Source organism: Bos javanicus, chromosome 3 (assembly GCF_032452875.1).
Source record: "Bos javanicus breed banteng chromosome 3, ARS-OSU_banteng_1.0, whole genome shotgun sequence".
NCBI classification, from domain to species: Eukaryota; Metazoa; Chordata; class Mammalia; order Artiodactyla; family Bovidae; genus Bos; species Bos javanicus.
Window position 1 is genome coordinate 102391425 of NC_083870.1, and position 25734 is coordinate 102417158.

The 25734-nt window shown below is 49.3% G+C and overlaps 1 protein-coding gene across 12 annotated transcripts in view; it reads right to left on the reverse strand.

Annotated features, from left to right (window-relative positions):
- The window catches only part of ST3GAL3 (ST3 beta-galactoside alpha-2,3-sialyltransferase 3), a 214112-nt gene that overhangs the window by 34957 nt on the left and 153421 nt on the right, over positions 1-25734 (reverse strand). For 5 of the 12 annotated variants that reach the window (XM_061412194.1, XM_061412192.1, XM_061412199.1 and 2 more), the window contains one exon: positions 15323-15385. The exons of 6 other annotated variants lie outside the window; for them this stretch is intronic. In XM_061412194.1, the coding sequence (XP_061268178.1) occupies positions 15323-15385 (63 nt within the window). Of the gene's footprint in view, positions 1-15322; positions 15386-24553; positions 25671-25734 lie in introns of those variants that run through there. One more of the 12 variants, XM_061412197.1, reaches the window with a different exon arrangement.

The window sequence follows — 25734 nt, forward strand, 5'->3', positions numbered from 1 at the left end:
TCGGTAAACTAGCTTTGGTCTTTCCCCTCAGGAGCTAATGGTAGACACAGGCAAACAAATAACCATAAGAAAATCAGTCTGCACATTCTGTGTTTTGGAATAGGGAAGGGTGGGGCTTCCCTGGTGGCTCAGACGGTAAAGAATCCACCTGCAGTGCAAAGAGACTTGGCTTCCATCCCTGGCTCAGGAAAATCCCCTGGAGAAGGGAATGACTACCCACTCCATTATTCTTGCCTAAAGAATATGGACAGAGCAGCCTGGCAGGCTACAGTACATGGGGTCACAAAAAAGTCAGACATGAGTGAGTGACTAAACAACAACATAAAAGCCTCAGACCAACTTAGGGTTTAGAAAAATCTTGAAGGAGATGCTGAGCCTGGAAAGACAAGTATATGTGAGCTCGTGGAGCATGATGGGGAAAGTGTTGATTTGAGGAGAAGGGGAGTGCAGACAAAGGCTCAGGAGGGAAGAGAACCAGAAGTGACCCTCCCTTCAAGGCCAAGAGAGAGACTGCTGAGGCCGCCAGAGCGCAGCAGCACCCCCCAAGGGCAGGGGAGCTTCAGCTTGGCCCCCACCCAGTGACCTGCCCTCTAGTCCCACCCAGGCAGGCGCAGCATGAGGAAGGGATGAGTGGGCAAGTGTGTTCTGACTGGGTGCAAATTGGGTACAAGGCAGCTGAGGAGCAGGCTCTGCACAGAGGGAAAAGGCCAGGACAGGGCGTGCGTCAGCACTGCAGGGGTTGGCCTGATGCCCCGAGGTGGTGTCAGGACCAATTTCAAGCTGGATCATCACTGGTAACTTTGGGCACTCAGTTCATGCTCTTTCTTGTTGGCACCTTGCAGTGGATATCTGTGTTCCTTCCTCCTTCTTCTGTAAAGTACCCACTTCTTATTCCATATGGTCCTTGTTGAGTTGACTCCCCACTGCTGCTTAGGTGGGCACGTGGAATAGACTGACCACTCAAGATACTTCACCTCTTGGAACCACAGTAATTGAGTTGACAATGGGCACTTGACCCAAGTAGGATGAATCAAATTCTTCTCTGGGCTTTAATATTTGGACACTAAGGGATATAAGAGTCTCTCTCTTCTCTCTTTTCCTCTGAGATAGTGAGCTGTAAAGGCTGCATTAGCCTAGAACAGGGCTTGTGCAAATCATGGCCCAAAGGCCAGCTGCCTGTTTGTATAAATAAAATTTTATTAAAACACAGCCACAGGGCTTCCCTGGTGGCTCAGTGGTAAAGAATCTGCTTGCTAATTCAAGAGACCGGGGTTCGATCCCTGTGTTGGGAAGATCCCCTGGAGAAGGGAAGGGCAATCCACTCCAGTGTTCTTGCCTAGAGAATTCCGTGGACAGAGGAGCCTGGTGGGCTATACAGTCCATGGGGTTGCAGAGTAGGACACGACTGAGTGACTAACATTTTCACTTTCACAGGGCTTCTCTGGTGGTTCAGTTGTAAAGAATCTGCCTGCCAGTGCAGGAGACCCAGGTTTCATCCGTGGTCGGGGAAGATAATACACATGCCTCAGAGCAACTAAGCCCACGCATCACAACTACTGAGTCTGTGCTCTAGAGACTATGAGCCGAAATACTAACGCCCACGTGCCTAGAGCCCGTGCTCCACAACATGAGGAGCCAAAGCCACAGCAATGAGAAGCCTGCACGCCACAAATGGAGAGTAGCTCCTGTCTGATGCAACTAGAGAAAAGCCCCTGCAGCAACAAAGACCCAGCACAACCAAAAAAAAAAACCAACACAGCCACACTCATTCATTTGCCTAATAATGTCTATGGTTGCTTTAATGCTGTGTCAGCAGAGTTGAGTAGCTGTGGCAGAGAGTACATAGCCTGCAAAGCTGAAAATATTTACTATCCGGACCTTTAAGAAAGAAAAAATCTGTCACCTGCGGGCCTAGAACTGCTAGAGCCATCTTTTGTGGTTACACAGAGGAACCGTCTGCAGAACAGTCAAGCCCAGGGAAAGTGGAGCCAAGATATGAGAGAAAAGCAGAGTCCTAGTCCAGGTGGGCCTGAAGATACTTCAGCTCTGAACATCACAGTTATATAAATGAATCAATTTCCTTTTTGCTTGAATTAGTTTGATATAGGCTTCTACCAACTACAACAGCTGCTGCTGCTTGAGGATAAAGTTTAAGCTTTTTAGTCTGGTTTACAAAGCCCCAGACTGTGATCTGATTTCCTTATGCTAAGCTCCCTGCTTCAGATACTCCCTCTCCTTTCCTCCTTCTCCCTAAGCTTTAGCCATGTCCAACAACTTAAAGATTCTAGAACCTGCCAGGCTCTTTAACACCTCCATGCCTTTCCACCTGCTGCGCCCTCTGCCTGGAATTCTCTTCCCCTTCAATCGGATCTCTGCTCCTTCTTCAGCCTGACTCCAGTGTCTTTGCCTCTGCACAGGTCGGGTCTTCCCTGAGCCACATGGGGCTGAAGGAGCCTCTCCAGGTCCCCACTGTTCTCTGTGCACCCTCCTGGCACTGACTGCATACTAACATGCCTGTTCCCTCCCCAGCACACGGCCAGGATGCAGCAGGTGCTCAGTAAATGACCACTGGCTGGAAGAGGGAAAAGAATTTGGGGTGACCGGCTCCACAGTGTGGGCCCCCATGGGCCAGTGAAGGCTGAGTTTGATCACCTATGGAGCTCTGAGGGCGGCTTTGTGCAGCTCCTCATGGGCACTTTGACCCCCCCTGCTCCAAAGTGATGTCCAGGCTTCCAGTGACGTCCCTACTGTTTCCTAGAAAACCCCTCCTGCTCGGAAATGCTGCCAGCTGCTGCCCCTCCTTCTGTTTAGGGACTCTGGCCACATCTGTGTCCAGACAGGCTGGAGCCACATGCATGATGTGTGTGACAGGCAGGGAGGCCTATGCTGAAGGAGGCCCTCAACGGGGCAGTGCCTGGACTGCTGTTGACAGGGCTCCGAGACTCTGCTGACAGACTTGTACCCAGCACAGACCAAGGAGGAAGGGAAGGGGCCCGGCATCCTGGTAAGGAGAGGGAAGCGTGGGGACGTGAGGAAAGGACCACGAGACGGGAAGCACAAGAGGCAAGAGCACCTCCCCCAGTCAGAGCTTGGATGATGGCCAGATTGTCTACAGGGGCCACATAACCCAGAGCCCAAGGACACAGTCCCAGCCCCAGTGACAGCCCTCCAGCTCTCCAATACTTGCTAAGCCCCAGCTTATCCCAGGTACCATGCTAGTCCTTGGGAATATGACAATACAGCTCAGAGTCCTGGCTTCATGGATGATGGATGAGGCAGCAAACACACACACAGAGGCAATGGTGAAACGTGTGACAGACGACAACAGTGATGACAGCAGTTCACAGTCACTGAGCTCTTGCAATATTCTAGACACTGTCTGAAGTGCTGTATGCTTGTCATCCTATTTCCTCCTTCTTCCTTACAAGAGCCTCATGGATGGACACAATGTCATCCATACTTTATCATACGGCCTTTGGGATACACGAAAGTCACTGGACCCCTGGGGAAGTGCACTGTCAGGGATGGAGAGAGGATGGAAGCAGACCACAGAGGGTGGTGCAGGGAGAGAAGTGAGAGTGTTTCAGAGAGAGAAGGCCATTTCTACAGAAACATGGTAGTGGAGGAGAGAACAGAAACGGACTGGGAGCTGGCGAGTAAAACAGGAGGGGGAAGAAGAACTGAGCCTGCTTGTACTGGGGGAAGGAGCCAGCAAAGAAGACGGGGGATGGGGTACGGGAGACAGAGGGGCAGCAGCGGAGAGGCCCTGGGAGGCGAGGGGGCCAGATCAGAGTAGGAGGGAAGGGACCCAGAGCACCAACTGACTTTTCCCTGGGAAACAGGGGAGCAGGTGAGGGTGGCTTCTCTGCTAGGTGTGCTGGGAGCTGGGGGAACCTCGTTTCTCTGGGGAATCTCTGAGGTTAAGGGTTATGGATGTGAAGGTGTGAGCTGTGGTAATTGAAGAGGTTTGGAGCCGTCACTGTAAGTCAACCAGGGATGGGATTACTGAGCAGTGCTGAATACTGGGAGAGTCAGGAGACCTCTCTCTCCACCAGGATGCCACAGTGGGACTGATACATTGTATTCCTGTGTCTCTGTTAACAGTTCAGCAACCAGGAAGCAGAAGCAGAAAAAGTGGCTGCATCAGTTTCAAGTTTGGACCCTGCTGTGGGAGGTAAGCTAGAGGCACACAGGAGTGTGACAGATGTGGTGGGGATGTCAATGGTGGATAGGACCGTGGTGGCAGGGTAGAGAACTCAAAGATGTGGTGGGGATATAAGTGATGGATAGGACTGTGGTGGAAGGGTGGAATTTCTGGCTTTGATGTGGAGAAAGGAGAGGCCAGGCAGAGGCAGTTGATCAAACAAAACTTAGGAGTCATTCTTTGCTTTTTTAGTCCCATTTGCCCAGATCATCACATTCTCCCAAGAGAAATACCTATTTTATAAACAATCCTCTATCTTGCCAATTGGATGGCGTCATTCTTGACTCATTTATTTTTCCTATCTATCTCTTATCTGTTCATCAGTAAATCCTGTTCGCCCACCCACTAATCTCTGTGTCAACTGCTACCACCCAAGTCACCCAAATCATCACCCTATGACCAGCGGTCAGTGACCAGCTTCCACCCTGGACCCTCCATTCCATTCCTAGACTAGCCAGAAGGATACTCCTAAATCATCAACCACATAAGGACATTCCTCTGCCTAAAACCTTCCCACTGCCTCTGATCAAAACCAAACCACAGACAATGACTAATCTCCCTCATCTGCCTCTCATTTCATTTCAGGTCCTCCTCCTGACTGACCCTGAAACAGTACATACTGGCCTTCCATCCAGTCCTTGAATACAACAAACATCTTCCTGCCTCTGGACCTTTCTGGAACCCCTGTGGACCGTCCCAAGGCTGGCTCTTCATTTTTATTCGGATCTCTGTTCAAATGTCACCTCTTCAGAGAGGTCTTCTCCAACCCCTCTGTTAAGGGTGGGTTTCCTCCTCCTGTCTCTATCACTCACCTTTGTTTTATTTTCTTCATAAACATTCAGCACCATTTAAAATCATCTTGTTCACTTGCTTATTTTCTCATGTGTGTGTGCGTGTGCTTGCTTAGTTACTCAGTTGTGTCAGACTCTGCGACCCCATGGACTGTAGCCTGACAGGCTCCTAGGTCCATGGGATTTTCCAGGGCAGAATACTGGAGTGGGTTGCCATTTCCTTCTCCAGGGGATCTTCCCAGCCCGGGGATCAAACCCGCATTTTCTGCATTGGCAGGCAGATTCTTTACCACTGAGTGACCAAGGAAGCCCCATTTAGTAACTTAGAACAAGATAAATACTGTGGGGGAAAAGGTATGGCAAGGTTTATAGGAGCAGTTGAGTGCTGAACAGGATGGTCAGGGTTCACTTCATGAGAAAGGTGAAATGTGAATACAGACTGGGAGGAGGTAAGGGAGTAAGACAGATGAATATCTGGAGGGGAATATTCCAAGAGGGGCAGCAGCTCCAGTAAAAGCCCCAAGGCAGCAAGGAGTATGGCTGTTGTCCAGTGAGCAGAGGGGGGTAGTGAGCGGTGAAAATAGAGAGGAAATGGCGGGGGGCGGGGGATCATGGATGGCCCTGGAGGTTGTAAGGACCTCACCTTTTACTCTGATTGAGACAGGAAGACACTGCACGTGAGAAGAGGGTGATCTTCATGGCTGAGTGGACGCTGCTTCCAGGTTATCAAGGGGAAAGGAGGAAGAAGTGGAGCAGGTGCCGGTGGTTTTATAGATTTGGTGGGAGGCAGATCTCTGATCTCACTTCATAAATACTTGTTCAGCATCTACCTGCTATGCTAGGCGCAGTTTTAGGTACTGGGGGATATGGCACTGAACAAAAGAGGCAGATCTCTAGTCACACAGAGCTTGCATTCTCCAACTGTAATCAACTGGTACACGTAAGAGAGGTCTTCCCAGGGGGTGCAGCGGTAAGGAATCTGCCTGTCAATCCAGGAGACACAAGTTTGAGCCCTGGGTCAGGGAGATCTCCTGGAGGAGGAAATGGCAACCTACTCCAGTATTCTTGCCTGGAGAATGTCATGGACAGAGGAGCCTTGTGGGCTACAGTCCATAGGGTCACAAAGAGTTGGACACAACTGAAGCGACTAAACAACAACAAGTTACTAAATAATTTACTTAAAAGTTGTTTATTGTTGGTGTTTCCCTGTAAGACTATGAGCTTCATCAAGGTAAGCTCTTGAGATGAGGAGATTACCTTGGATCTTGCAGGAGGGCCCTTAATCCATTCACAAGTGTCCTTAGAAGAGAAAGGCACAGGGAGATTTTACCACAAACAGGAAAAAAGGCAATATGACCTCAGGGACAGAGTCTGAAGTGATGTAGCCACAAGCCAAGGAACACCAGCAGCCGCTAGAAGAGGGAAGAGGCAAGGTAGGGACTGCCTCCCAGAGCATCTGGAGGGAGTGCAGCCCTGCTCACAGCTTGGTCTCAGCCCAAGGATGCTGATGCTGGACTTCTGGCTTCCAGAGCCATGAGAGAATAATGTGTCACATCAACAACAGGAAACAAATACAGGTATGCTATTTTCTGAGCCCCAAAGGAAAATGGAACAGAAGAAGGGTTCAGCCGTTTTTTTTTTTTTCTCCCTCTGCTCAGAAATGAGACAACATAGCATAGAATGAGCAGCAGCTGTGCTCTCAGATGAGCCCCCCTCTACTTTCAGAGAAGGGGGATGAGGAAGGCAGCCTGGGTGAGGGCACAAGGGCGTCACTGTCGACCACCACCTGCTCTGCCTCCCACCACTGCTGACAGTCCCTGGAAGCACTGCGAGGAAAAGTCTGGAAGATGCGACTGCTTCAGGAGGGTCCAAGTTCCAAACATCTGGATGCCTATGTCCAGCTGGTGGCTGCTGAGTCTCCATCTTACTCTCAGAATCTCTACCCTGAGTTCGAGTCTTATATCCAACTGCTTCTGGAACATCTTGTCCAAGATACTCCACCGGCACCTATGTTCCATGTATTTTTTATGAGGAGTCTATTATCTTCCCCTAACCCTAGTTCTCTCTCTTTTTCTCTTTTTTCAATGAATAGCACTTAAGTCACAGGCTGAGGGGCAACCTCTCCAGCTGTTCACTGCCTCTAGAGCCTGGGTGCGATCTAACTGCTTCTCTCCATAGGGAAGTGTGAGGGACATGCCAACCTCAGCCAGGGAAGTCTGAAGCCCTTGAACCCACGTGGCTGGATTTCATCACACTTCTCTTCACTGCTCCAGGGTGGCCAATACATTAATGCAGACTGCTCTTGGGATTCCCCTGCCTAGCTGGGGCTCTGGTCCCATATGGAATACTCTCACTACCTCCTTTGGTCCAGGGGGTCCAGCATTATTCTTGACTTTGGAGACCTTTGGAGGCTTCAGGGGCAGAATTCTCTCTCCCCAGACACCAGATCAATTGCCAAACAGAATGGGTCAAGCTGATAGACGGGAACCCCGCCTATCATAGTCCTGTTGTCAAGACACACAGGGAGATTGTCCTACAGTAAGAATTTCGGGCCCTGTGCAAACACTCATGCTGCTACTCTTGGTACTTCTGCCATTTCTCACCTCTACATGGGTGTCCTGGCCCCTGCAAACCCAAGAGTTCCTACATCTGAACTCATGACAGGCTAAGAAGTACTCTGAGAAAGACTGTCTTATCACTGTGCATCATCTTCTCCCTCACCTGCCTAAAACTTAGAACAGTAGGTAATCAGTGGACAAATGAATAAACAGCACATGAGGCAGGGATTTGTCAGTTAAAAATCACTGAGCTGCAGTCTTCAATTTCCTCTTTCACACCCATCCATTCTGAGCTCCCCTGCTCTCTGCTGCACTCAGCACCCCATCACCCTTCAGACAACCACCAGGAAGAGAACCACTTTCTATAGGTCATTCTAGGGACCTTCCCAAGATATAACATTGCTAGTGCCTGGTAGAGTAAAGGGTCCTGGAGACAAGCAAGCCCCAACCCATCTTGTCCCCTCCTTGGAATATCTTTAGATGTTCCATATTATTGATACCACTGACTTAGGCTCAAATCCATAGACTTTCCTGCCCTCAGTCCCTTATGAGGGCCTCTATGACTTACTCTCTTACACATGACAGTCAAGAGCCTCAATTCTGATACTGGCCTGGGTCTCTGCCCCCAGGCTCTTTATGACCTTAGCTGCCTTTCTGATCTCTGGCAGCCTTGACCATTGACCATCTATGGCCATGGACCACTACAGGCCACTGGGTTTGCTAATGTCTAACACCACCTTCCCTAGCAGGTCCCTACCCCCTAATTTCAGGTTCGGTCAAAGATAAATTGAAGAAGAGAAACTCTGAAACAGTTATCATCACTCTCCATATTTATAGTGTATTCCTTCCTCAAAAAGCAGGAAATAGGAGAGATGAGCTTCCTTCTAAATCTAAACTGGTAAATTTCAAGGCAGACCTACTTTGCCTTCTCCTCCCTCAGTGATCTTACTCTCTACCCTACCTCAGCTATTTATTCCTATATATACTATATCCTAGACCAAGCCATTACTAAAGCCCTTTCTAATCTCAGTCTCAAACTCTCAGTCTCCAACTATCCCTACCTATCTGTATAACTATAGCTCACCTGCTCTTCTAGCAAAACTCCAACAATCCTTCAACACACTAGGATCTACAAGCCACTAGTTCTACCATCTTTTCACTGTCCTTCACCTCCTTATGTCCTTACTGCTGTTCTCACCCAGCTTACATTCCACATCAACTACCTCCCTGTATTTATCCTCAACTTCTTTGCTCCTCCTTCATTCAGCTAAAACACAACTCCTGTTAAATCCCACATCCTACCTGCTCTGGACTTGGACCTGTGCAGATGAAAGTAGCTGGTCAGAGGAAAATGCATGCTGGCTCATCTCACCTTAAATTCAAGTGATAGATATGGAAACAATCTAAGTGTCCATCAATGGATGAATGGATAAAGAAAATGTCACACACACACACACACACACACACTGGAATATTATTCAGCCATTAAAAAATTAAGTCTTGCCATTTGTAACAACATGAATAGATCTTGAGGGCACTACGCTAAGTAAGATAAGTCAGGCAGAGAAAGACAAATACCATATGATCTCACTTATGTGTGGAATATAAAACAAAAAGTTCAAGTATACAGAAAAGTTGAAAGAACAGTACAATGACCACCTGGATTTAGTCATCACACATTTCTCTACCAAAACACACTTTGAGAAGGAACTATCTATACTCCTCATTTCTTTCTTTCTTTTTTTTTTTTAAATTTATTGAAGTATAGTTGATTCACTATTTAATGTTGTGCCAATCTCTGCTGTACAGCAAAGTGATTCAGTTATCCACCTATGTACATTTTAAAATATTCTTTTCCGTTATGGTTTATCCCAGGATAAGTGTTTTTGCAAAAGAGTAGGGAAAAGAGATGTGATACTATATGTAGCAGCATTCATGCTACTGCACCAGGATAAAAAGGAGTCAGAGGACTATCACCTCTTGATGTGGAGGTCTGAGAGAAAACCCAGTGGGGTACCCAGACAAAAGACATGAACGAAATTCAGGAGATAAAAATCAACTGAGGACCCATCAGAGTTTCTAGACAGGATTTATCAAGTTTATAAGTGCTGCACAGAAATAGCCTCTGAGGGCCCTGAGAATGTAAAGACGATAAATATGACCTTCATCAGGCAAAGCCGCCCCAGAGACTAAAAAATTACAGAAATTAGATGGTATATTTGAAATGAATCCTTCTCCGTTAGCAGATGCTGTTTTTAAAGTATTCAACAGCAAGGAACAGCGACAGAGCAAGGAGATGAGAAATGGAATGCAGCTTTTCTGGTAACAGCATTGAAACTGAGTAACCTAAAGAAGAATTTAGACTCAGTGGTAAAAAATTCCGCCTGCCAATGTAGGAGATGCAGGTTCGATCCCTAGGTGGGGAAGATCCCCTGGAGAAGGAAATGGCAACTCACTCCAGTATTCTTGCCTGGAAAATCCCATGGACAGAGGAGCCTAGTGGGCTACAGTCCATGGGGTCGCAAAGAGTCTGACACGACTGAGCACATGCAAACTGAATTTTTCCCCGGTGCTATACAGTAGAACCTTGCTGTTTATCCATTCTAAATGTAACAGTTTGCATCTGCTAATCCCAAACGCCCAGTCCTTCCTTCCTCCACCCACCTCCCCCTTGGCAACCACACGTCTGCTCTGTCTGTGAGTCTGTTTCTGTTTTGTATATAAGTTCATTCGTGCCTTATTTTAGATTCCACATGTAAGTGATATCATATGGTATTTGTCTTTCTCTTTCTGACTGAACTTTACACTCAACATTTCTGATCTCTCTCCTCTCACTTCTCTTGAATCCATTCTCCACACTGATCATTTAAGGTCACCAATTACTTTCATGATGCTAAACCTAATGGTCAGTTCTCATATAATGACCATACAATATTCTGATTTGCCTGGAGCCATCTTGGTTATATATCTTATCCTGCTGCTGCTGCTGCTGCTAAGTGGCTTCAGTCGTGTCCGACTCTGTGCGACCCCAGAGACAGCAGCCCACCAGGCTTCCCCATCCCTGGGATTCTCCAGGCAAGAACACTGGAGTGGGTTGCCATTTCCTTCTCCAATGCATGAAAGTGAAAAGTGAAAGTGAAATCGCTCAGTCGTGTCCGACTCTAGCGACCCCATGGACTGTAGCCCACCAGGTTCCTCCGTCCATGGGATTATCCTGGAGTAACTATTAATAATACCCATTTTCATTCTCTAAAGTGTCCTAGTTTAGACAACAATTTATACAATTGCCCTACCGCCCAGCAATATATTATATAGTTTATTACTCCTCTTGAAATACTTGCCTAATTTGGCTTCCAGAACACCACACTGTCCAGGTTCTCCTGCTATCATTCCACGCATGCCTTCTTTGCAGTTTCTTCCTTGTCTTCATCATCACTACAGGTTGCTGTGCCCAAGGGCTCAGTCCTTGCTTCTCCTTCTACATTCACTTATGTGACCGCCTCTTCCATTTTCACAGCCTGCCTCCTTCCCTCCCATGAACGCCAGACTTCTCGATATCTCCATCTGGATGTTTAAGAGGCATCTCATGCTTTGCATGTTTAAACTTGAGTTCCTGATACTCCCCCTGAAACCTGCTCTTCTTGCAATCATTTCCCCATCTTGCTAAGTGGCACCTTCATTCTTCCAGTTGCTCAGGCAAAATGCCTGAAGCCAGCTTAGATTCTTCTCTCTCTTTCATACCCACATCTGCACTGTCAGCAAACCTGTCAGTTCTTCCAGAACACATCCTGAACATGACAATTTCTGACCACCACCACTGTGTCCACCATGACCAAGTCACCAGTGTCTCTCTCATCAATCATTACAACAGCCTCCTAATTGGCCTCCCTGCCTCACGACAGTCTTATCTCATCCAGGCAGCCCAAGTGTTCCTCTAAAACCTAAGTTACTCCCTGCTCAGGAGCCTCCATCCTTAGAATGACCTCCAGTGTCCCCATGTTGCAGCCTTCTCTTAAAGTTCTGACTTCATCTCCTATTATTTCCCACTCCAGCAACATAGGCCTCTTTCCTGGTTTTGGATCCCACCTCAGTGCTTTTGTACTGTCTGTTTCTTCTTCCTGGAAGGCTCTTCCCTCAGATAACTAGCATAGCCCCTCCTGAACTTCTCCGAGGTTGTCACTTAAATGTCACCATTCTCAGTCACCCTGTCTACTCTTGCTCTATTTCTCACTATCTAATATACTCAGTTCAGTTCAGTTGCTCCGTCGTGTCAGACTCTTTGCGACCCCACACAGCACGCCAGGCCTCCCTGTCCATCACCGACTCCCGGAGTTCACCCAAACTCATGTCCATTGAGTCAGTGATGCCATCCAGCCATCTCATCCTCTCACCCCCTTCTTCTGCCCTCACAGCATCAGGGTCTTTTCAAATGAGTCAGCTCTTCATAGCCAAAGTATTGGAGTTTCAGCTTCAACATCAGTCCTTCCAGTGAAGACCCAGGACTGATCTCCTTTAGGATGGACTGGTTGGATCTCCTTGCAGTCCAAGGGACTCTCAAGAGTCTTCTCCAACACCACAGTTCAAAAGCATCAATTTTTCTGTGCTCAGCTTTCTTTATAGTCCAACTCTATGTGCTATGTGCTAAGTCACTTTAGTCATGTCTGACTCTTTGTGACCCCCATGGACTGTAGCCTGCTAGGCTTCTCTGTCCGTGGGATTCTCTAGGCAAGAATACTGGAGTGGGTTGCCATACCCTCCTCCAGGGGATCTTCCCCATCCTGGGATTCAACCCACGTCTCTTGTGCCTCCTGCGCTGGCAGTTAGGTCCTTTACTACTAGCGCCACCTGGGAAGCCCAGTCTAACATACTATACATTTTTCTCATACATCTGGCATTGTTGGCCTGCTTCCCCATTAGAATATGGGCTCTGTGAAGGCAGGAAGGTTTGCCTGTTTTGCTCACTACTGTATCTCCTGCACTGACAGCAGTATCTAACACTTAGCAGGTCAATAAACATTTGTTGAATGAATGAATGTAAAACGGGACTGAAAAGATGCAGCATCACAGATGAAGTCACATAGGCATGCCAAGTTCCCAGCACACCAGTTGCTCAATAACTGTGTTTCCTTCACCCCCTACTTCCCTCCCAGTTTTGGTATCAGCCAAAACTGATACCCCAGGGTGTGCCAGGTCAGAGGCAGGGTTGATGGCAGTAGCAGCCTACCAGTAGCCACCAACAGCCCCCCAGGACTCCCTCAGCCCTTCTCCTGATGCTGGTTTCTGTAGTTAGATGTGAGACACCCTGCTTTAAGTCAGGAAGCTGAAGCCTGCAGAATGACTGAGGAAAGCATTCAGAAGTCCTGTCCTCAGATCACATCTTTGTATCAAGGGCAGCTTTCACACCTCATCCTAGCCGCTCATACTTACCCCAAATACAGCCTGACAGCCCTTGCCCCTGGGCTAACAGTCCAGTCTCACAGGTTTATTCACTAGCATGCTTGGGCTGTCTCCCTAGCCTCCTTCTCCAGACTTTACTACCTGGCTCCCCCGGGCCCCTCCATGCTCCAGTGTATGACCTGCCAAGACTCTGGCAACCACATCCCAGGAGGACTAGAGCACTTTGTCCACCAGAAACTGCTGCTGTGTCCACACGCAGGGTGGGTCCTGGGAACTAACCATGCTCGGTCAGGTGCTCGCCTGGCACAGTCCATTCCGGCCGTGACTGCTCTCTTCAGGGATGGCCTGAGCCCTGTCCCTACCCCAGCTCCCAGCACTTTCTCCTCACTTTAGGAACAGGAGCTATTTCCTACAGATGAGTCCCTGAGGAAGCACAGTCAAATGGGGTCAAGATTTCTGGGCTGGGGTTGCTCCTTCTAGAATCCTAGCCCCGAATTTGGACGACTCAGTCTGCTGGTGCCACCACACGGTCATGGCCACCCGCCTGGCCTGCTCTGCTGCTGGATGGCTTCTGGCTGCCCTAGTAAGCAGTCTCTTCCATTCTCCACGGGGGCCTTCTGAATGTTCTCCACTCTTCTCAACCTTCTCTCCCAGCACCCTGCCTTCCTGTCCAGCGCATGGCCCCATCTCCTGCTTCTATTCTGATTGGGTCCATAAATTCCACTATACATGCCGAGTAGGAAGGGGAGGGGACTTGGAAGAAGCACATCTCGAGCAGACAATGATCAAGATGACAAGACCACTAAGGTAGTCTCTGGGGTGTCACTGTGAGAGGCACGGGAAATGGGGAGTGCTTATCCTGCATCCTTTCTGCCTGGCAGGTCACCCCTGAGCAAGTGTGAGCTCCATCCTGGGTGCCTTCTACAGGAGAAAATAAAAACCACTGGAAGGGGGAATTCCTTCACCTTTATACCGCAGTTACAAGCCCATCCATGTTCCTACCACTCTGCCCTGCTGTAGAATATGAGTCTCCCTCTGAGAGCAGAGGCCCACCCCTCCCCTCAGTGCCTGGTTGCGTCATCTATCCCATCCTTCTCCCCCAAGTTTCTACTTTCCTCTCTGTGTACAGGATCCTTCCACTGGTGATCCACACACCCACTTCACCCTCCCGACCACACCCGCCCCAACTTCAACTCCGTTACAGGCACGCTCTCCTGGGTGCGGCCTCCGCGCAGTGACCACATATCCTTGCCTCATGATTCAGCTTGATGTCTGCTGGCTGTCACCCCAACCCCTGCAGAGACACAGCTCTTGCCGGGGACTTCTCCAGTGCCAGTTCCAGTCTCTGAGCTCCCATTCCTGACTTGCCTCCGCAAGTTTCAAGCCTCTTCTTCTCAACATGTGTCCTGACACCAGACTGGGCTAGCAAAGGCTGACTGTGCCCAGCTTGATTTCAGACTCTCCTGGGAAGCCCAGACTCTGCCTCATCCCTGAGCCCTGACATCCCTTGCCCCCCCAGGTTCTAGCTCCCTTGCCCCTGGCAGGGCCTGGAATTGCCATGTGCTATGGCATATCCAAACCTCCTGCCAGGTCAAAATCAGCAGGGCTCGTGTGATCCCTATTTGTGTCACTCACAGGGCTTACGTACTAGAAAGTTTTCCTTAAATGTTTATGAAATAATTATCCTACCTACTGTTTTTCACTAGGCTATAATCCTTTCATCCTAACAAAAGAAATTTGAAATAAGCAAGGACTACATTTCCCCTAATTTACAGATGAAGAAAGTGAGATTCAAAGAGTTTAATTTGTCCAAGGCGAGAAAGTGCTGAACCAGGTCTAAAATCTGAGGTTTCTGATTTCAAAGTCTGTGCTCCTTCTAAGATTCTATGTGAGTCCTGTGAGTGGAGCTCTCAGATACCACAAATGGATGGGGACAGGTCCCAGAAGGACATGTGGCAAGGGCCCTCTCCTACGGATACAGCAAACTGTGAGAAATGGATGGCAACGTGGGCTTGATGGCAGGAAAACTCAAGAGTTTGGTAGCCGGTAGATACTTCCACTCATACCTACCAGGTCGGTGGAGGAATCTGTTCTGGGATAGAATGGCTTAGTCATCAAGTCTATGGAAAACAAAGAGAAAGGAAAGAAACAGCTTATGTTGAAGGTCCAAGGAAGATCCCACAGGTTCCAGATAGCTCCATGACCAGACCTGGTTTGTGTCCATAAATTCCATCACACATGCTGAGTAGGAAGGGGAGGGGTGCTCGGCAGAAGCACGTCGAGAACAGACTTATGGTCAAGGTGACAAGACCACTAAGGCAGCGTCTCTGCGGTGTCACTGTGAGAAGCACTGTAAATGGGGAGGTTCTTACCCTGCATCCTTTCTTCCTGGCAGGTCACTGCAGAGCAAGTGTAAGCTCCATCCTGGATGCCTTCTACGGGGAACAGTAATAAGACGGGACTGACCCTGAGAAGAAACCCACCGTGGTAGGGAGGGGCTTCATCATACCTCGAGAGAGCAGAGACGTCTGACTAGAGGGAACTTGAAGGTAAACAATCATCAGCTTCAAGTCCAACCATCTGACAGAGAAGAGGGATTAGTCTTGTTCTGTGTGGCTCTGGTGGGTAGAACCAGAATCATAAGTGAAGTTGCAGAAAGGCATATTACTGCTTTTTTTTTTTTTTTAATTAAAACCCTCTAGTCGTTGACCTTCTTGAAGTGGATGGGTGGCTTCTGGAATATAAGAGCCTCTGGCTATTGGGGATGGGGGGTGGACTAGGACATCTTCATTATTCTAAGACAGGGGCTCTCGACCCACCAAGTTCAGAAAAGTGGCAGGAACCGCCTCTCCCGGCACGCCCTGGTCCCCTGCCCCCTCCTTGGGCTGCCCTGGGCTGAAGTTAGGCTCACAGTGGCAGCAGGTCCAGCCTTCAGTGTAACCTCAGGGCTGTAAGTTCAATCGCTCCAAGCTAGTGTCCAGGGACTTTCTTGGTAGAGCTCTCTACAGTTTAGATAACTTATTTTCTCTCTTTAAAAGGAAAAACTTTAGAAAGGGGGGAGGTTGTGGGAGACTATTTCCATCTCAGTATCTGTCCCAAAGTTCTGGTGTTTTGCCAGGATGGAAGCATGGTATACACAACGCTGTTAAAAATAACCCCTTGATTGAACAGAAGGCGTGGGAGAGGGGATAACCAGGCGATTTTGCTAGTGGGTGGGGGAGGTGGGTAAGGAGAGGAAACTTAGACCCAGAGACCCTGGGAAGGGTTGTGTTCGAGAAGGGTTTTGTAGACGCAAGAACCAGGGAAATACTGTCCTCGATGGCTCGTTTCCAGAGAATTGCCCAGTAAGTGCTCTGTTTTGGGTGTGCTCTAGTATATAAACAGGCTGCCAGTTTCAAAGGGTTCTCCCAGGATTGAGTCTGCCATTTTTCAGTCCTGATTGCCAGCCTATGGGACAAAGGTCAGGGAATGACGACAAGGAGCAGAAACCAAGAAAGGTTAACAATGTCAAAAGCCACAAAGGCCAGAGAAAGGTCTATTGGATTTAGCTGTTGGGAGATTCTTGTGATTTGTGTGTGAAGGCTTCCAGACATTTCCTTCTATAACTAGACACTTAACGTAAATGGAATGCTCTAATATGGACTGTTCCATAACTTGCTTTTGAAAAATCCAATGGTAGGTTGTGGGATTGTGTCAGGAAATAAAATCTGACATCATTTTTTATGATCATATATTATTTCATCACGTGGACATACTATATTTACTTAATTATGCACAGCTAAGGGGCATTTATGTTGTCTCCGATTTTCTGCTATGATGAACGTGCTGCAACAAGCATCACATTACAAAAACTTGTGTCCGCAGATATGATTATTTCCTTATGTTAAATACTGAGAAGAAAAATTGCTGGATCAAATGAAATCCGCATTTTAGACTTTATTACACTTTGTGTGTGTGTGTGTGTGTGTGCTTAGTTGTATCCGACTCTTGGCGACTTCTGGACTGTAGCCCACCAGGCTCCTCTGTCCATGGGGATTCTCCAGGCAAGAATACTGGAGTGGGTTGCCACTTCCTCCTCCAGAGGATCTTCCTGACCCAGGGATTGAACCCACATCTCTTGCATCTCCTGCATTGGCAGGCGGATTCTTTCCCACTAGCACCACCTGGGAAGCCCTTATTACACTTTGCTTCCCATAATTTTCAAGAGAAGGAAATATTATTCTGAAGATTTCCTCCAATTTCTCTGGCCATTCTTTCCCATTCTCCTTCATTAGGTCTCCTTCCTATTCATCCCTTATAAGTTGATACTGCTCAGAGTTGTGTCCTTGGGTTCTCTTCTCCCTCCAAAATTATAAGCTCAAATGTCTTCCAGAGCCAAGAAGGTACTACAAATATGTTAATTGGGCCAGATGTAAGACAAGAAGGGCTGCTGCTGCTGCTGCTAAGTCGCTTCAGTCATATCCGACTCTATGCGACCCCAGAGACGGCAGCCCACCAGGCTCCCCCATCCCTGGGATTCTCCAGGCAAGAACACTGGAGTGGGTTGCCATTTCCTTCTCCAATGCATGAAAGTGAAAAGTGAAACTGAAGTCGCTCAGCCATGTCTGACTCTTCGCCACCGCATGGACTGCAGCCCACCAGGCTCCTCCATCCATGGGATTTTCCAGGCAAGAGTACTGGAGTGGGGTGCCATCGCCTTCTCCACAAGAAGGACTAGGTCATGGCAAGTAGAGAGGACAGATTGCCTAAAAGAATTCACACTATTTGAAAACACTGTGCTGGCCACATGGCTCCCAGATGGCGCCAGTGGTAAAGAACCCACCTGCCAATGCAGGAGGCATAAGAGATACAGGTTTGAATCTGGGTCAGGAAGATTCCCTGGAGGAGGGCATGGCAACTCACTCCAGTGTTCTTGAATGGAGAATGCCATGGACAGAGGAACCTGGCAGGCTACAGTCCACGGGGTTGCAAAGAATCAGACATGACTGAAGCAACTTAGCACGCGTGCACGTGCCGGCCACACAAAGCATGTCAACTTTATCTTGTAAGCTGCAGGTTTGGGACCCAGTCTACACACTTTCCCCGTACAACCTCATCTACAGCCCAAACTCCATCTACATGCTGAGATTCCCATTGCGTCATCTCTGGCTCTGACCGCTTTTCCTGGACTCCAGACTCATACACGTAACTGATTACATCTTTCCTTAAGTGTCCTGGAGGCATCTCATTATGTCCACAACCAGATTTGTGATCTCTGCCCTTTCCTCTTCTCTTAACAAAAGCCAGAATTGGAAAATCAGAAACAACTGCCCGTCTTCTCAGATTCCCTATCTCAATGAATAGCATTCCAACTTTTCCTGTTTTTGAAGCCAGAAACTTGGGAGTCATTCCAGATACTTCCCTCTCCCCAGCCATTCACACTCAATTAATCATCAAATGAATTCAGTAGGCATAATAAGCACTTACTGAGCACCTGATCAGTGCCAGGTGCTAGTTAGGTGCTTGGGTTGGCCACAAAGAGGAATGCTATGCTCCTGTCCTGGAGGGAGAGACTAATTACAGCGCCATGATCAGAAGTGGTGGTGTTGGGAGAAAAGTCACACAAGATGTTCCGGGAGAAGAGGAGGGATAGTTTGATTCTATTTCCTAAGTGTTCCTCAAAGAGCCGCTAATCTCCATCCCCGGCATTGCCTTCAGCAGGCACTGCAGCAGTCTCCTAACTCATCTCTACGTTCCCTCCTCCAGTCCGTCTTCCATATTAGGTTAGAGAAACCTTTCCAAGTAGCAAACTGGATCAAGGCATACTCTTCTCTCTTGTCTAAAACATGTCAATGATATCCCCACATCGTCTCACAGGACAGCATCACAATCCTTTTAGAATGACTTGTAAGGTCTCCCCGGACCCTGCCCTGGATGACATCTTGTCTTTCAGTATTCTAGGACGTAACACCGTGCCCCGAACATGCCACATCACTTGCAGTTCTCTGACTATCCCTGGGTGGCTCACGCTCTGAGTTTATGCTGCCCCTCTGTCTAGAACACTTGACCTATTGTTTTTCAATTGCCTAATTCCTAAACAATCTTTAAGACTTGGATAAAATATCACTTCCTGCAAAAATTCTTCTTCTATCACTTCACCCAAAAAAGATGGCTTCTCCAGGCATTCTGTTACACACCCTCCCAGTGCTGCAGGCTTACGCTGGGGGAGGGAAAGGAACTTCTGAGGTATTTTGCCCAAGCTGCTGAAGGGGGGACCGTAACATGTCCTTACCTGGATGTCTCTGAGAACAGGTAGTGCTGAGAAAATAGGGAGGGGTAGCGAGAAAACAAAGAATGATTCCAGAAGAGATCAGGAGACAGGAAAAGGCACAGCTCTTTGGGTTCTGGTTGGACACAGCCTTGAGGGGTCCATGAACCTTTCAGGTCCATAGGCCACATATTTTGAGAAACTACTGACATGATCCATTTCAACTGCTGACACTTACAGTACCCACCTCTGCCAAATACAAAACAAAAACAAAAAAAGAAAGAAAATTCTTCAACGGAATGATGGTGAGTCACCACTCGCCAACGAGAGGACTTTCTATGGCTTTTAAATGCTAGAAGTAAATTATTAGAATGAAGGTCAAGGGGTACCGTGAATAATAACGGTGAAGAGGAGTGAACCCAGAAGTTAGGGGGAAAAAAGGGCCTCTGACATTTCTAATTTAATTTGGTGTCTCTTTTCTGCATGTTCACAGCATCCTATATTTTCATCTACCACAGCATCAACGCTATATTACATTTTGTGCTCATGTCTGACTCCCCCCTCGAGACTGGAGCTCTAGGGTAGGGTTTATGCATGACTCTGCATTCTTAGTACCCAGTAGGGCATCCAAGATATGAAAATGCTTGTAAGATAAATAATGAGGGAAGGAGTGGGAAGGAAGTTTAGGCAAACAATGAATCAGTGCAATATATATAGATATATAAAATTCTTTCGTTGTGTCCAAAACATACTGAAATTGTCAAGCAACTGTCTAAAAACATATTTGTATAAGAATACTGTTCACAGCAATGTTGTTTATAATAGAAAGAAATGGGGGGAGGGGTGGAGAAAAACTAGAAGGACCCTGGTGTTTCACATTTGTATCTGATGATTCGTAGAAGCCTCAAGGTCAGTATTTCCCCAAATGAGTTCAACAGCTGCTCCCAAACTTGCCCTTCCCTTGTGGTCTCTACTTTAGACAGTAGGGCTACCATCTCCCCCGCTCCCCAAATCAGAATGTGGGGGTCATCTCTACTCCTTCCTGCCACCCTGACTCCAGCCACCTAAGGTCACTTCTCTTCCCAGCATCTCACCAATCCATCCTGTGCTCATCACTGCCTCCCAAGGGGCTCCCTCCTCAGTCCCACCTCCTCTAATCCTTTCCCCCATTCAATGTAATGATCTTTCTAGAGCACAGACTTGATACTGTCCCCCACTCAAAACCTTTGCTGACCTCATAAGGGCAGACTCCTTGGCGTGGCATTCAAGGCCTCTTCCCACCAGGACCTGTACCCTGGACAGCCCAGATTACTTGACAATGCATCGCCTTCCTTAGTGTGAGTGCCTTTCCCAGACTCTGCCTGGTCAGTTTCTAATTGTCCTCCAACTGTCAGCACAGGGGGCATCTCCTCTAGGAAGCCCTTCCTGCTTGCTTAGTCAGTATAGCTGCCCCTCATCTGGGTGCGCACAGCTCCTTGGTTTGCTCTGTCCCTGTGGTCACCACATTGTCCTGTCTCTCTCATGCACTGTTTCTTACTGATCACTGTCTCCCAAAGCTCTGCATAAGGCTTGGCAGAGATAGGATGCTTAGGGGCTGGGGAAGGGGCAGAATCTGCCTTGGGTCCCCAGGCAGTGAGGCGCCAGGCAAGCAGTCACCAGGGGGAAGGAAGTGTCCAGATGGGGATCTGTAGGGTCTGGTCCTGGCCCCTCAGAAGTGGAAGATGTGGGAGCCCTGCTCCCTGGCCCTGAGGGCACTCTCTGCCACACTGGAGCCTCTGCATGGGGCTGGGGGATTAAGATCACATGCTGCACAGACAAGTGCAATTCTAGGGGACAACTTCGGGCCAGTGTTCATTCTTTATCGTCTCTGGACTGCAGAAACAGAAACGGCTCACTCTCAGTCTGAAGCTTTTCGTGACTTGTGTGGAAGACACAGCATCAACAGCCTTTTGTTTGGGCTTGATTTGGGTGAACATGCCAAGAAGACTGGCTCAAAAGTCTTTTCAGATGTCGTTTCTATCTCGTTACAACTCTGCTCCATGAGAGCCATTCACAAGCCCGTTTTTCTGAGGCTACAAAGCTGTCAGTCTCTCAGCCCTGCCACAGCCCACAGAGCTAAGTGGGATGTTCACCCAAGACACCTAGTGTGTAGCCAGAGCTGGGCCAGCACAGGAGGTGGTGGAGAGGGCTCTCCACTGTCTCTTGCCTTTCAACCTGGCTTGAATGTCACCGGAGCCCTGAGATACAGCTGCATTGAAGGTCCCCCAGATGGTGATCTGGCACCATGCCTGTATTTTCAAACCCAGTTCCCCAGTGTCCAACACAGACACTGAACAAAAAATGCATTAAATAAGTGAACCAAGAGACATGCAATTCCCAGTTATTTGTGCTTATTCGGGGAGCCCATCAAATTCAGTGTTTAGAGGGGAGAATTATCTAGAATTTAATATGTCCTTGAATACATTTATTAGACCTTTCTCATTGCTGATGCTGGTAGTGTGGCTGCTGCAAGGAAGCAAAGAGCACTGGGTCAGGGTGGGGGGCATGGTGTGCATGCACGTGGCAAAAGAAGGTCAGCAGGACCCCACTCCAAGCCAAAGCCTGCCGTGACAACCGCGCTCATAGACAAAGGCAAGGGCTTGGGAGCTGTCGCCTGCTCACTCTCAGTTATGAGCCACACAGGCTGCATTAAAGGTGAAAACTAGAGCACCTGGGGGGGAACTATGTGCTCTGTGTGAGGGTGACAGAGAGGCACAAAGGGAGCTGTGGGAGCCCCGAGCCGACCTCTGCCCGTGCACGTAGGGAAAGCCTCGCAGGGGAAGCGCTATCTGTGCTGAAGTTTGACAGGTGGAGAATGTGAGGGGGGACCCCTAGACGCACACAAGAGACGCTGTGCTCTGTGACGTTCGAGCTGCCTGTTGTCATCGAGGCAGTGTCCTCAAGGCAGGGAATCAGGGCGAGGGCATGCCAGTCTGGGGGGAACAGTGTATGCACGGACAAAGGTATAAAAGACCATGGTTTGTAGGGCAGGGCTCCCCAGGGGTTAGGGCACCAGCCAGCATCAGTTCCCGGGTGCTCTGATAACTCCATCAGGGGTTCAGAAGACTTTTTCTTTTCTTTTTTCCCCTTTCTTTCTTTTCCTTTTTTTTTTTCTTCACTAAATTACAGGTTATCAGTTGCATCCTGTGTGGCTGAGATTGCCAAAAACCACACTTCCTGATATGTGGAGGCATTTCTGTATCAACAGATGCCAATCACCTGCGTTTGTACGCACAGTCTGTACAACTCCAGACAGCTCCCAGCCAAGACACGTCACCGGAAGGTCCTGATGGGAGTGGTGGCAGTCAAGCGTAAGGGCAGAATGCAACAAGTATTGCCACTGCTGTGCATTCACTGACGGCCAGAACCACACGTCTCGTGGCATTCTCCTGACAGCCCACAAGGTAGGGGCTGTTATTCCCACTTGACAGGTGAGGAAGTTGAACCTGGGCAGGCCTAGAGGACCTTGTCCAAGGTCCCACGGCTAGTTAAGTGGTGAAGCTGGGACTCAAACCTGAGTTCGTTTGCCTCCAAGACCCAGGCTCTTTTCATTTGCCCCAACTGAGGAAGGTGAGCCCTGGCCCCGTTTGGTCTTTGCTAAGATAGCAGGAATGAGATGCTGTGGTCCCGGCATGGGTGCTACTGGCAAGGCCCCGAACTCAAGGGATCACTGACCTGGGGTGAAGTCAGGTGGCAAACATGCCCTTCCCCACTTTCGCAGCACAGTGTGGTTGGACTACTTCTGCCACAGCTACAAGTTTCTCTACTTCTTGAAATTCAGGAAAACCCTCAGAAAAGGACTGAAAGGTAGCCAATAAGTAGGCCTAATCACAGTCTGGGAAGAAAATGAGCAAGCTCCAGCTTTAGAGGGAACATGGTGGCTTTAGCCCTGTAGCCCATGTCCCTGCCCCGCCCCCTCTGCATCCAGCTCCCAAGCCCTGCCTGCAAGGGGCTAATAACTGACAAGGACAAGACCTGCTGCTCACAGCAGAGGTCGCCCTGGGGATCCAGAGGCGGGGCAGAGGATGACTGTCCTTCCTTTCTCCCTTGGGCAAACGCTTCTCCAGGTCACCCCTGCACCCCTACCCTCTATGCAGCTGTGCCTGTGTGGACAGACACCTCACCAGCCTGTAGCCCCTGAATCCTTTGTTTCCTCCCTATAATCTCCTTGAGGGTCAGTGGCTTTGTTGAGCCTGCTGGAGACCAGGCTGGGTCAAGGGCCCCAGTCTCCCAGCCGAACTGTCTTTCCCCACAGCCTGGGGCGTGGTCTGCTGAGCCTGCTGCCTCTGGCACTGCTCTCCATCATGCCTCAGGAAGAGCGGGCTACACCAGAGGCAGCTGCTGACCACATTTTTATAAAAGGTCACTGCCCCCGAGGCCTTCCTTCCCCACATGGGCTCAGCAAGCCTAATCGAACCAGCGATCACTCTCGCTGCATCCTCCCTGGGGGTGGTGGGGGGAGTGGAGACAAGCCCACTGTGGGGAGGGGACCTGTGCGGGCAGCAGCCTCTGAGCAAGAAAAGAAAGACATGGTCGTCCTGGCGGCCGCTTAACAGAAGGTTCAAAAGGTCCTAGGGGCAAGCTGAATCAAGTCCTGCCTGAATCCCTGTTGCTGGTCCTGGGGGCTTGCAGGAGGGTGGTGGGGGAGATGGGGAATGAAGCAGAGACAGCCGTTTCCCTGGCCAGAACCCCACAGATGACACTGCCCCTGGACACAGGGGACCACGGGTAGTGGGGATGATAGGCACAGAACCATCCCTCATCCAGCCCCAGAGAGCCGGTTTCTGAGCCCAGGCCTCCTGTACCTGCCTTGCCCCATTTGGGGGTCTCACTCCATTTGGCGGTGTGCTTCCTGGGGCAAGCTCTGCAGCTGGCCCCTGGCCCAGACACTCTCGAGGGGCTGAGCAAGAGTCCAAGGTGTTCTTCCGTGTTTTGCAACCATCTGTTTTCAAGTTGTGTTGCTGCAGGAAACTTCCCTGTACCAAGCTCTGGGAACGTGGGGAGGGAGGATGGGACTGTCCCAACATGAGAGGCACAGAGATGTCATGAGGTCAGCTGTCAACAGGCCTGCTGGTTGTGATGCTGTCAGCAAACAGGCTTGTGTTTCCCCCACGAGGGTCTCCCATGAGTAGAGACCAGGTTACCCAGCCCTCTCCATGTAGCCCCGGACAGTCTTGTCCACCTTCCCTCTGAGCTGTGTATATGGATCATTTCCTTTCTCTCCCTAGCCCAGCCCTGAGCCTGGGTTCCATGCATGGCATAGGGGCAGAAAGCTCACACGACAGGAGGCAGGCATCAGCTGGAGTCTTCCTTCTACCTGGGAGCGGTGAGGCTTCAGCCCTGCTTCTCCTCTGCAGCACTAGCTATGCGTGGAGGCCAGTCACCGTGGGGGAGCAGATGGAGCCCGAAGAGCCACAAGATGCTGAAACCGCCACCCGCCGGGCTGCTCCCCAACGCTGCAGGGCAGAGCATCTCCCTCCGCCCCTCCCGGGACTTGTGTGGGTGGAGCTCAGAGTCGGGCCCGCCTCCCGCTGAGTAGCCAGTGTCTGTCTGGGCTGCTCCAGTCCTGGAACCTCGAACAGTGAGTGGCCAGGATCACGTTCTGTGCTTTCGCCCGCTTTTGCTCCTCACAGGCAGCAGAGCTCCCCACGTGAGGATCTTGTACCTGAACTAAGAAAAGCAAAGCTGCTAATCTTGACAAGATCAATCTCCAAATACCACAAGAATGCAGCCTGCCGGTCTGCTCTCACCAGGCGCTGGGCTACTAAGCACTTCTAAGGCTTCCTGCTCTCAGGCACAGCTTGGAGCTGGGACTGCAAGGGGAAAAGCTGCTCCCACCAGGGTGTCTGACTTGCTTCTGAAGCCCCATCTTCCCGGGGATAGCCCACGCATCCCCTGCCCCACGAATCCTCCGGGTCAAACTGTCATCGCCCAGCCCTGCTTAGGGGCCTCCTCTGCGCCTCCACTCAGGACCCGCTGTCCTCGCCTCTCCCAGAGCACATAACCTGGCTGTGTGTGTCCAGGTGCTGCTTCCCTTAATCCTGGGGTCAGTGGGTACAGGGGAAGAAAGGGAGGTCTGGAGAGATTATGCCAACCAGTCCTATTCACTTTCAAAGCCTGTACTCTTATCACTATAGTCCATGCTTCTCAAACTACCTGGGAAGAAGGACCAGTTTTTGTTTGTTTTTAAAATTTTTATTGGAGTATAGTTGTGGTATTTGCATATGTATATGGAGAAGGAAATGGCAACCCACTCCAGTGTTCTTGCCTGGAGAATCCCAGGGACGGGGGAGCCTGGTGGGCTGTCGTCTCTGGGGTCGCACAGAGTTGGACACGACTGAAGCGACTTAGCAGCAGCAGCAGCAGCAGCATATGTATAACTGATTCACTTTGTTGTGCTGCATTTCAAATTTCAATTCTGTCACAGAGTGATCCTTTTATAAAATATAATAAAAATGAATCACTATAAAAATTAAAACACATATAAAATATAAGAAG